At 40.4% G+C, this 12,727-nt stretch overlaps 1 protein-coding gene and 1 long non-coding RNA gene across 14 annotated transcripts in view; one reads left to right on the top strand and one right to left on the bottom strand.

Annotated features, from left to right (window-relative positions):
• Nucleotides 1-12,727, bottom strand: part of LHFPL3 (LHFPL tetraspan subfamily member 3) — a 258,805-nt gene that overhangs the window by 78,912 nt on the left and 167,166 nt on the right. For all 11 annotated transcript variants that reach the window (XR_013944620.1, XR_013944621.1, XM_080575379.1 and 8 more), the window contains exon 2: nucleotides 4,498-4,734. Coding sequence is in view for 9 of the 11 variants with exons in the window: in XM_080575379.1 (XP_080431505.1) it covers nucleotides 4,498-4,734 (237 nt within the window). In the remaining 2 variants the exon portion in view is untranslated. The remainder of the gene's footprint in view (nucleotides 1-4,497; nucleotides 4,735-12,727) is intronic.
• The window catches only part of LOC308187437, a 53,264-nt gene that overhangs the window by 19,286 nt on the left and 21,251 nt on the right, over nucleotides 1-12,727 (top strand). The gene's annotated exons all lie outside the window — the stretch shown is intronic.

Genomic DNA, 12,727 nt, shown 5'->3' with positions numbered 1-12,727 from the left:
TAGTTTCTTCTGAATGCTCATGTATTTATCACTCATAATACAGACCAAATTACCACTTTCTACCATAAAAGTAATTGCTTTGCACCCTCAATTTATTTTGGAAACATCTTATTTTGTCTCTGCACCCTTTGGGCAGAACTTTAATTTTATGTCATTAAAACATTACAGTTGAAAATGTTAAATTCTGCCATTATACAACACATTGAGTTTTTTTTTCTTCCCCTGATGTTGATGGTGTTGATGAAGCTTAAAGCTAAGATGAATTCTGGCTATTTTTGTTATCACCCAGAATGTCATTAGCTTAATAACATGCAGGCCTTTAAGTCATTACCATTTTTTCCTATAAATTAAAACAAACCATGTAACACTGCTCTCCTCTCTTTTTGCTAATGGCATAAACATAATGTAGAAGTCTTTTTAGAAGTGTCTTTTTTTCTTCAAAAGGCAGTTTTTAAAATGAGAAAGGCATGGATTGTTGTGTAAAATTTGCATGATTAGGAAAATGCATTAAGTACATCGTACCCCGAAAAAAATCTGCTAAGCTTCAGTTTCAGATATGAAGCTCACATGGTAGTCTACTCTCAAACCTAAGCAAAGAAGAAATAAGCACGCACTATTTTTGTCATGTAGTGACAAAGGAAACTTTCTTGTATGGCAAAAACAAAAAGAAAAAGAAGCAAGCAACCAACCAAAAAACAAAACAGCTGTCTTCTCCTGTGAGTAATTTTAGCAGTCAAATTCCTTGCATATGAGCATTCATTAACCTATGTAAATACACAGCACTGTAGTAACCAAAAGCATACAGCAGGTGGTAATTCAGCGTGATAAGTCTACAGACAAGTACAGCTTGCTCTTTTTCTGTCTTTTTCTCATCTTTTCACCATCCTGTTACATACTGTATACTTCTAAATGTTTACTCGTCACCAATACTCAGAAACAGCTGTGGTCCTGGGTACTCACAGGAGCTCTAACAGCCATGGCAAGCTCTTATTGATGACACTGTGGGAGCTGATCTGCAGCAAGTCCTCGAGACCTGATTAAGGAAACAGCTGCCCAGCTGCCTGATCATTGCTTCATAATTCATTGTTCTTGAGGATTTTTCCACAAATGAAAACTGTTGTGACTCTCACACTTAATTTATAGTTTCTTCCCCTCTGTTGAGCTACTACATAATGCTGACATGCATGGGGCAAAGCCCTAGCAGCAGATGACTAGTGACAGGACAAGAGGGAATGGCCTCAAGTTGTGCCAGGGGAGGTTCAGGTTGGAAATGAGGAGACATTTCTTCTCAGAAAGAGCAGTCAGGCACTGGGACGGGTTGCCCAGGGAGGTGGTGGAGTCACCGTCCCTGGGGGTGTTCAAGGACAGGTTGGACTTGGTGCTTAGGGACACGGTTTAGTGGATGACATTAGTGGTAGGGGAATGGTTGGACCAGATGATCTTGGAGGGATTTTCCAACCTTAAGGATTCTATGATTCTACGAAGAGTTGAGAGGGTAAGCGGAGGTTCCTCTTGGGTGCAGTCAGCGTTGGTTTCTCCCCAGGTTCATTCTTCTGAAAAAAAACCACTGTGAAGCTACAAGGTTTCCCTTCAAGGGGAAGCCTTGCTTATCATGGGCTACAGGATGTTCAGCCCTGTGACAGAGAACATCATCACCACCAAGGGGAAGGAGTTCTGGGACACCTAGACAGTCAACAGCCCCTCACCAGCACTCCTTGACAGTCTGGCCACATCTTTTCCTCTTGGAGGACAGCATCAGACTAGGGACTCCTCCTTGAGAAAAGGATGCTCCTGATCCCGGTGTGCTAATCAGAAACAGAAGCCTGTACAAGCCTGGAGACTGGCACCATTTGGGTGAAGGGGGAAGAAGAGATGAGTGGCAGTGTTTAGCGTTCAGGGCTGCTTGTTGTGAGGACTTCACATTGTAAGAGTAGCTGAGGAGACTGAAGGTGGGATTGCTTATATCCATAGTTTTATTTTCATGTCTATATGGGAAGCACTTTAGTACATTTGCATATTTCAGTATTTTCCCTGACCATTTCCAAGAGATGCATGTGTACTTTGCATGTGGACTAATGCTGGTAAGTATTTCCCCAGCGTCTTAACCCAAAAGAGACCAACGGGACATAGTTTATGGAGTAAGTGTCAAAGCCCTCAGGCATGTGCACTGCATGCCAGGGGTACAGACAGGAGGTTGTTTGGTGCCCAATCAAGGACAAGCATTGGCTCTAATCTTCTACTAGCGTCTTCATTACAGTGTAAGTAGTTAATACCCCCTCTTAGCACAGACCACTGCCCCAGACAGACCACCTGAGCCTGCATCCAATGACTTCCAGGATAACAAAATCTGCCTCACAACCCTGGCTATACAGACCCAGAATCTTCCTCCTAAACACTGTGGCATCCATAGCTAACTGGCTGCTAGCTGCAAAAATGCATGAGCGCTACCTATACATCCCAGTGCCTGCTTTGGGGTACAGCCTTTTGGGCAGAAACCACTCCCTGGTGGTTTCTGGGCCCCAAAGCTCCACCTGCACAGCGTGGGGAAGAGAAGATCAGAGATCGCAAGAGGGAATTAAGTGTTCTTGCCTTCTTGTCTCAGCGGGATATTTGCTCAGGCTTTCCTGGCATCCAGAAGGCCAGAAGAAGGATGGATCTCTGGCCAGGAATGCCAGGAAGCCGCAGACACCATGGGCTGTGTTGGCCCTGTCCCCAGGTGAAGGTGCCAGCCCTGCAGCCCCACCAGCCCTGCCAGGAGCTGGCACCTGCAGGGACATTGGCAGCAGCAAAGCAGAGAGACCGTGCCAGACTAGTGCCTGCCTTGTCCCCCTGTGGGAGACGATGTTGTTTGGTGGAAGCTTTTTGTGAAGAGGGAGGAGATGATGTCCTTTTTAGAAGGCAGGTTGTCTTTTTTTCTTTTCATCTGAAGGACAGTTTAAAATGTGGTGGTTATTAGGCTTGACTGTGAAGGACAAAGTGAGGCGGGTCCCATTTTGTTGAGTTCTGGTTTGTGTAGAGCCTGATGCTTTGTTACATTTCTGTGCTTATTCCAAGGAAAATGAGCTGCTGAATGATTTTGTCCGACATGCTGAGGATCAAATGTTCTGGCACAAGCTCGTGCCAGCGATGTGAGAGGTGATGAGTCTCCAGAAGCTGTTTTCTGCTCACAAGGTGCCAAAACAAATGAGGCCCTTTGATACAAGCTGTTGTTGGGTTCATGAGCTTTGTATGGCATAGACAAATTAAACACAAAGTTGATGGCAAAAGCACTTGTGACATAGCTGTGAATACCCTTCTTATAAACCTTTTAATTTTCAAATATGGATGAATGTTATTCTTTCAGAAAAGGGCCACAGGGACAGCCCTTGAAACAAGTGCCCTCAGTTTACCTGCAGAATAGATGTACACAGACAGTTGCAAGCAACACACACTTTCCTTAACCCCCAAATCAGTAGGCTCTAACTAGGTCTGGAATTATATGTGAAATTCAATCTTCAGGTCCATTTATCTTAGGGCTGAGTGTGCTGACTGTCTGCAAGTCAGCAAGCTGGGACCCAGTGCTTTCAGATATATGGATAATGGTCCTTCCAGAGCAGGGCTGAGACCAGCTATTTTTGTACAACACAGACTGCCAAACAGCTCTTGATTTCCAATCCAGCATGGAAGGTCTCCCAATATCTCTGCTATTATTAGAAGCAACCCACAAAATTGCAAAGGTGGTAGATGAGCTGAATGCAGAATCCTGCATTGGTGGATCTAGGGGGCACTCGGTGAAATTAGTAGGGGATCAATTTGAAACAGATAAAGAAAGTACTTCTTTAGCAGTCAGTAGTGAGCTTTGGGAACTTGTGGCTATGTAGTGTTGAAGCAGCTGACAGTATTAGAAGGTTCAGAAGGAATTAGGCAAATCCAGGGAAAACAGGTCTGCTAAAAGGAGTAGGCAGGGACATGAGCTCCTTTCGTTTTCATTCCTGGCTCTGATCCTTGCTCTAAGTCTACTGGTGCCCCCTGGCATAGGCGGTCCCATTATGTAGCTGGGTACAAATCTCCCAAGCCAAGCACTCCCTCCTCACTGCCTGCTCTGCTAACACATAAAGTGCAACCTTATATTACAGACATCCAAATTACAATGCAAAATACTAAAGGAACCAAATGAACAAATCTTATATGGGGTATAGAAAAAGATGGAGATAGTGGAACTTAAATGCTCATGAAACACTGTACAAACTGGCAACACAAACACATCCCATCTGCAGTTCTAGAAAATGGTAAGGATAAGTCATGCATAGTACAGCAGTTATGGCAATTTCAAACTTTCTTATGTTTCGGAGGCTGAAAAGTAAAACTTCCACTGCTCTTTGCATTTCCTCTTCCCCAGCAACTTAGGAAGTAAGCCAGTATGTTAACTTTTACGTATAGAACAAAATGAAACAGATAGTTGTTTTTAAGCAATTGCCTCAAGGCCACCCAACAATAGTGTTTCTAAAGCAGTCCTACCTTTGTTTTCCAACTTGAGCTCCTCTGCTAGCAAGCTGTCTTGTCTGTTGCCAAGCACAAATGCCAGAAATGAGAGGATCAGGGCATCCAAGATTCCAATAATAGCCAGGATATATGCCCAGCGGACTGAACAAGCCCCCAGCGTGTACTTGTCTGTCTTTTCACCACACATCCGTTTTACCTCATCTGAATCCCAGCCATCAGGAAAAATCATACAACCCAGGACGAGACAGGCAGCTTGGAGAAAAAAGAAAAGGAGAACAATGGGATAATGAGACCAAACTTTCATTTTGACGAGAACCTACACAGTTATCATTAAAGCAACATGCCTTTTCATGCTGAGCTTCAAAGCTAGTTTACTTAAAAACAAATCACACAATAATGTGCTGTGATTAACTATTTAACACAAAAACCTAAGACACAACATCAACTTGGCACCTTGCTTATTTATTTTTTCGAATGTTACATCATGAATTCCTAGACAGTTTTGTACCAGTACAATCACATTTTCACAGTGAGACTGATTTCTTTATTGTAATATGAAGGGATCCTACAAAATAAAAGGGAAAAATGATTATTAAGGTGGATATTCAAAGGAAACATTGGATTACCATCAAATGGTTGGGCAAACAAACGAGAAAAAAACAGAGAAAAAAGCATATCTCTTGTTCATCTTGATCATCTAATTGCTTGCAACACACATAGGTAATAGCAAGGATTTTTTTTTCTATGTAAGTTGGCAGTACCCCTTTAACTGAAATATGTTTTATGCATAAGGTTTGTACTCCTCAAAAACACAAGTTATGACATTGGTCTGCAAGGAAAAATAAGCTGTCAACATTGCTGCGAACTTCTGAGCTGGTTTACCTGAGGAATCAATGCATGACATCTTGAACATGAAAAAGTCCCGATGCTTTTAACACTGATAAAAAGTATGGAAAGCCTCTACCCTTATGGAGAGCTAGCTGACATCGACTGCCAGCCACTCCTGGTGGGGTCAGCTGTGCTGTGGTGGGGACAGAGGCAAAGGATGGGTGTTTGAGTGCTCCTTCATCAGCCTGGGTGACCACTAAAAGGGGTCCATAACACAGGGCAGAGCAGATGGGAACTTGCAGCAAATTTCCTAACACAGCAATGTGTTTGAATAGTGCTCTGATATGCCCCCCTTCCTTGGAATATCATGGAATATCCCGAGCTGGAAGGGACCCACAAGGTTCATAGAGCCCAACTCCCTTAGCATGGTTGATGAGATTCACTGGATCCTAAACAATCTTAGAATCATTAAGGTTGGAAAAAACCTTCAAGATAATCTGGTTCAACCATCACCCAACTACCAATGTCACCCACTAAAACATTTATAACTCTTAACATTATACTGGTACATATATTGCACACACACACATATATTTGTGCACATAGAACATACTTGCAGGTATACGTGCTGATTGAAAAGAACACATTGTGCAGCCTTCAGCCTTTTAAATATTTGATGAACTCTCCCTCAGTCTGAAAACTATGGGTCAGACACGAGTAGCTTGTGCAACCAATGGCTGCTATGTGTTTGGGAACTGCAACAATTTCTTGTCTTTTCTGGACAAGCATAATCACTGGCATTTTACACACCTTTAATGCCCACAAAGAAAAAATACACCTGCACTGAATCGATGTGATGAAATACTGTAACACAGAATCACACAGAATCACAGCACTGCTGAGGCTGGCAGGGCCCTCTGGAGGCCAGCTGCTCCCACCCCTGCCTAAGCAGGGACACCCAGAGCAGGCTGCCCAGGACCACGTCCAGGTGGCTTTTGAAGGTCTCCAAGAAGACGACCCCACAGCCTCTCTGGGCAGCCTGTGCCAGTGCTCAGTCACCTGCACAGATGTCAAAACAGGGCTCAAGAATGATATTTTCCTTTCTATAGCTACCCCATTGCTGTAGAAAAAGCCTCAAAAACACATCTGTGGAAAGCATCTGATGTAGACCTGCACCTAGTATACCTGATAAATTCTTCCTGAGCAGAAAATGTAACGCCTTATAATACTTTCAAGGACAATTAAGCATAGAAGCAAGGACAATTAGATAAGGACTGATTTACTCAGCATATGCAGGTTAGACAAACTGTAAGTTGCCTTTTGCCTTGCCTGAACTCATTAATGCAATTTCAAAAGACCTTCCAAAGCTTTTTGAGATAAACTGTACAATAATTTTCTTTCTTGAACTGGTTACACAAACTTCCAAAAAGATGATTTCTTGCAGTCAACACATAAGCATTGCCCTCAGTTGTGAGGTACTTCTTTGAAATGATACATAAGAAAGGCTGAGAGAGCTGGGGATGTGCAGCCTGAAGAAGAGAAGGCATCCTTGAGACCTCATTGCAGCTTTTCAGTACTTAAAGGGGGCTTATAAATAAGACGGAGAGCAACTTTTTGCTCAGGCAGATAATGATAGGACAAGAGGGAACGATTTTAAACTAAAAGGGGAGATTTAGATTAGATGTTAGGAGGAAATTCTTCACTGTTAGGACAATGGTGACGCCCCGGCACAGGCTGCCCAGAGAAGCTGTGGATGCCCCATCCCTGGAGGTGTTCAAGGCCAGGCTGGATGGGGCTTTGGGCAGCCTGGTCTGGTGGGAGGTGTCCCTGCCCATGGCAGGGGGTTGGAACTTTAAGGTCCCTTCCAACCCAAGCTGTTCTATAATGATTATGATAAAATGTTCATACTTCTGGTGTTCATAAAAATGTCCGCATTTACCCAGGTGACTGTGACAAATGTTTGCTATAAAGTAGCAACTACCAAAAGTAGTTTACTTTTACCTCAAAATGTGAGAAAGCTTAGTGAAAGCTTAGATTTTTTTCTGTTAAGTGCATAAGAATAATTAAGATATACTGACATCTCTGTGTTTTTCTTTTATTACATACCACATTAGACATATGTCCCCAGTACTTCCTAAAAATTATTAAAGTTTGTTCTTTTCCACCCAGGCAATCAAAAATATAGGACCCAATCTCAGGAATTCAGTACACAGCTTCCCAGCTGATTTCCTCAGATTTCCGATAAACTCATCTTTCCTGAATTTGGTACCTGGACATGTAGATGTAGTCCCTGAACTTCCCGGAGTTATTCTGTTGACTGCAGTTGGACTTCTCTTGGTAATAGGGCACAAAGTCCAACCATTATGGTGGTTAGACTGGTTCTCTTTGCATGAAGGCAGATATCGAAGAGGGGATATTATTATCTCCTCTGCCTATACTGATGCTTTCTGCTAGATAGCTGCTTGGTCAACACTTCAGACACAGGAATCATACCTCACCTGGAAAGGTTAACATAAGTAGGATTAGTCAACCTCAAGTCTTCAGTTGCTGAGGGAACATTTTGCTCTGAATGCCTTTAAGAATGCATACTTGCTCAATAGTATGAAACAGGTAATGATTCATTTATCAGCTACAAGGCTGAAAAGACAGGTATAAAATCCACCTACAGATCTACTTTGTATTGCAAGAAATTTTTTACATTTTAATCCTTCTAAAGAGGATTAGGAGATTTTCTCTAGAAGGAAATTACTTTCAGTTTTCTAAAAATTTAAAAAATGGAAGCCACTTTAAGTTGCAATTGCAGTGAAACTGCTAACAGATGATTTTATAACACAGACATGGGTCCCGTATCTTTGTTTAAACTTCCACTGTCACTAATGGCAATGTGACTGAAATAGAAATATGAAAAATATGAGAGGATACACTGCTACAGTTATACTTTTATCCACTTCTAATAAATTCAGAAACTTTCAGATTTGGAAAGCTCACCTATTGAATGAAAAGACTTAAATCATTGGTTCTTACAGATGATTTGATTCAAGTAAGGAAAAAGTTAAATAGTTAAATCTATGTTAGTTGAAGACAGACTTCTGTGTGCGAGCTGAATGCACCGAATTAGCATTGGCTTCCTGAGCCTGCCGACAGACCGCTCCAGTAGCTCTGTAGCTAATCAGAGCTTGTATAAGAAGCAGCCAGGGGAAATTGATAACAGAGACTGGTTAGTGTCACTCACACTGTTCAGAGCTATTTGGGCAATTGTAAAACTTACGAGAATGATATCGATGTTGTTTTCCCTTTGTTTGCTTGAGAAAGCTTTTTGCAGGGATGGTGCCTTTGTAATGATGACCCTGGACTTTCTCCAGTCCCTTCTCTAATTTTCTTACAAGAAGTGGGCTAACAATTTTTTTCACCTACATATTGGAGGTGGGTGAAACTTTTCAAGTTTTTAAAAAATAATTTCTAAATTCTACTCAAACCTGTCTGATATGTATTTACTTCTCTCTGTAAAATCTTTTTTCCCGTATGAACAGGAGCTGCAACATGGTTTTCCTTTAGGGCTCTGAGTGACAAGAGAAATCACTCATTTTAAGAGAGAGAGTCCGGGATTTTGCCTCCTGGGATGTAAAGATGCAGATATGACACTTTCAGAGACTGGAAACGGACCCTAAACGGGGTCTGACACTGACGTGGCACATGTCAGCTGGCTCTAACATGCTTGTGATTCTGACCAAGCTAATATTATCACAGCCTGTGCTCTGTGCGTTAGTTCAAATGGTAATTAGCAAGAAAGTGTTTCACGATCCCATGTTTGTGCCAAAGATGGCGACATTAATATTACATTATTGCATGGAATGAGGTTATATTTATAAAAAAGCTGACTGTTATACAGGAAACCACTGCTAAGAGACTCCTGCTGGCAGACTCCTCTCTCATCTTCATTCTTTTCCTGATAACCTACCCAATTTGCTCGTATGTAGAGTACGATGGTAGATTTCCTGATAAAAGAATCAAAAAAAACTGGAATTGGAATTACATTGACCAACTATTTTCTTTCCATACCCACCTATGCAATAGCCTCCATGGTTCCAAAAACAGAGATTCTTTTTTTTTTTTTAATTTTATAAATGGTATTTACAAAAACAATTGCCCATTAAACTTCAATAAATTGAACATATATAATGTGGACTTTTGGTCCAGGAGACCAGACTAATTCTAATCTGAAGTAAAATCCTAGAACCAATTATAACAAAGCTTTAGCACTAATTGTTTTAATCCATTGATTCTTTCATTTTGCATCATCTTACTTGCTAATGTAGACAAGCCTGAATCTCTCCACTGGATTAAGATCATTTGTAGACAATGTTAAAGGTAAGAAAAAGGATTTAAATTCCTGTGATAATATAAAAGACAACACAAATTATGGCCACCTAACTTATTAGGACACTGACTTCTTGATAACAAATCTGATAGGAAGATCAAGCAATATGTGTATTTTCCACCCTGATTTGAATATATAGAAGAAGGAAAAAAGAACACCAAATATTAAGTGACTGGACAGCAAAGAGAAAGAAAACGATGTTGTGGAAAGCAGTAGTGAAGTAGACGCTACAGTCAAGGAGAGAAGACTCACCATAGCCTAGCTGGGTTGACAAAGAGATCACTGGCTTTTTTTGATGCCCACTGAATGCACTTATACAACAAAATGGAAGAATTTGATCAGCTGTTGCAAGATGTGACACTGGATAACTGAAATACGGTTGACCAACAGCCATTCCCAACAACAGGCACTAAAGAGAATGAGTTGTTCAGAAAAGTGGAAAAAATGGAGTAATGTTATATGTGAAGAATGTGTTAAACTGTCAATATGTAAGAAGGAATGGCAAAGAAACAGTGCAATCTACTTCAGTTAGGAACACATAGGGGATGAACTGTAAGAAATTTTACTGTACTAAGGGGGGCTGTTTCAGACCTTGAGTACTGGATTCATGTATGGATAGAGATTTCTTTGATATTACAGAGACAGAAATTCTGTGAGGGGTGGTATCATCATGGGAGCATTTAACTTCCAAGTTCTGATCATTAGCCATGATAATTAAGCTTTGAGATTAATGCAGATCTATGAATAATTTAGTTAGTACAACAGCTATCTTAGCTTAAGCATAAAGATAATATAAGAATATCTCAGGTTTTTATGAGCATATGGCAGGTGACTCACAAGGAGTATCCCAATGATTCCATGTGAAAGACCATGATTCTGGTGTTCCAACCACAGACACATATAATTCATATTTATAATATCTTGTCTAGAAAATAAATGGAAACTGGGGACTATTAATGGATATGGGCCTAGTCACCATGTAGGCAAAAATTCCCTAGAAATGTCATGACAACGGATTGCTAACAGCTATAGCAGAGGTAGATGACTAACTGATGAAAAATGGTTAAACTGAAGTTATATAAGAGAAATTATAAAAATATTTCTTTACAGTGAAGCAGTTATGGGATACAGATACCACCAGGTATATGATACAGATACCACCAGATATGGTGGTATACCTAGAAGGCTAGAAGCCCATAGGAAGGTACATGTCAAAAGTTACATTTATGCTGTGTCACCCTCTGTGGTGTGCACTGGCCCCAAGATCTAGTAATGATTTTTTCTGATTTTTCCATTTAAAGTGTCTAAAATAACATGAAGACTGTGTCATAGCCCACCAGAGTTTTTCTAACATGTCTTTATGGCACAGGAGGTACGTATTATGAGCTCAGTGTGTCCACTGAAGGTTCACACCTAGAGAGATCATGGGAATGAAAAAGGTTCTTTGCAAATGTGTGTGATCAGAGAGGGTCATAGCCTGGCAGTCAGCTGTCATGAAGCCAGGTTCGCTGATGACGTGGGGGCATCCAAAAGCCTCATTTCTTGCGTGCTAGTCTCCTAAAAAAAGAAAAGTATATCTAATAAAGGAACCAGTTGTTTGCATTGCTTCTTTCTTTTTCTCTACTTTTTAATTTATTATTTATTTATTTTTGTTAGATCACAGCTGTCATGCACTTTTGGTTTGGCTTTACTTGGTAAGAAAATTTACTATTAAAAGTGTTTATTTTGAACACTGTCACAGTGAAGTGTTACAGCTTTCTAATTTAATGTTAACTTCTCTTTGTAGAACCTGGTCTTTAGCCAAATCATGTCAAACCAAAGCATACTGACTTGTGCTAGATTTAATAAATGAATCAACTCAGTATAAAAACAGTGTGGGCTATGGCAGACAGACTGGAGAATAGGTGCAATTATGAATGGCATAGGCTAGACATCCCTTGATATTTATACAACTGATGCTTCTTCACAAGTTACTGATCCAAGTAGTTTAGTTATTTTAAACTTGGTTTTGGTAAAGAGGATGAAAAACTGAAAGCAATCTCGCTCTCAGTGATCAGGAGTTCAATTTAAATAAAATGATAACACGAATAAAAATATTTCTGAAACTATGTTTTAAAAAGTGCATATTTCAGAGGGACAAACTTTGATAGGAACTAGCTAAAAAGTTAACCAGACTGAAGAGGTCCATACTTAATTGTGGGGAATGCCTTGAATTTCATTCAGCCAAGAATTTCTAAAGTATCTTGAGATGAACAAAGTTTCAGGAGTACTTTTATCTCTACCCAAATTATTAGAATACTCTATTTCCTTCTATGCTCACTACGCATGGAAAAGTGACCAGTTAGCATTTTTGGAGGTTAGATAATGAAAGCCTAAAAGATAGTTTGCCACAAATAAGCTGTACTAAATCTTTCAAGAGAAATTGAAACAAAAAATAAAATAGTCTTAAATTACGTGAACACAGACATAAAAAGAAAAGCAGAAATGGACTAAGGTTGGAACCAGGAACTAAATCTTTGCCTCATTTTTGAGTAAAGAGGAAGATAACAGGAGGGCAATCCCCTTACAGCTGATGGGCATAAGCATTTGGAAATGGAAATTTCTGCCTCCAAGCCCATAGCAAAACTAAGATGATTATAAAATGCCCAAGATAGAGGAATAGACCATCCAATCCCAAACAGTGAAATATCCAACACATTGAACTGCAGAGCTGCTAGCAAGTTTTTAAAGCAAATTTATTGTTGAGATAATTGGGAACAGCATACGTGCTACCTTACTTTTAGAAAAAAAATCAAATCGAGAATTGAAAAGTAATTGGAGCAAACACTCATCCATTAGTCTGATCTCAGGTCTTTGAACAATTATTGAAGGAGAGAATAATTAAAGCCATGGAGATAAATACAATGTGAGGTGACATCAAGATGGATTTATCTGACAACTAGAAAGAATCACAGAATCATAGAATATCCCAAGTTGAAAGGGAGCCACAAGGAGTTGGACTCATCGAGTCCAACTTCTGGCTCCACACAGGACCACCCA

The sequence above is a fragment of the Anser brachyrhynchus genome (assembly GCF_964034855.1).
Source record: "Anser brachyrhynchus genome assembly, chromosome: 1".
Taxonomy (NCBI): domain Eukaryota; kingdom Metazoa; phylum Chordata; class Aves; order Anseriformes; family Anatidae; genus Anser; species Anser brachyrhynchus.
Note: the sequence above shows the minus strand (reverse complement) of the source record. Positions and strands in the feature narration are given on the sequence as shown.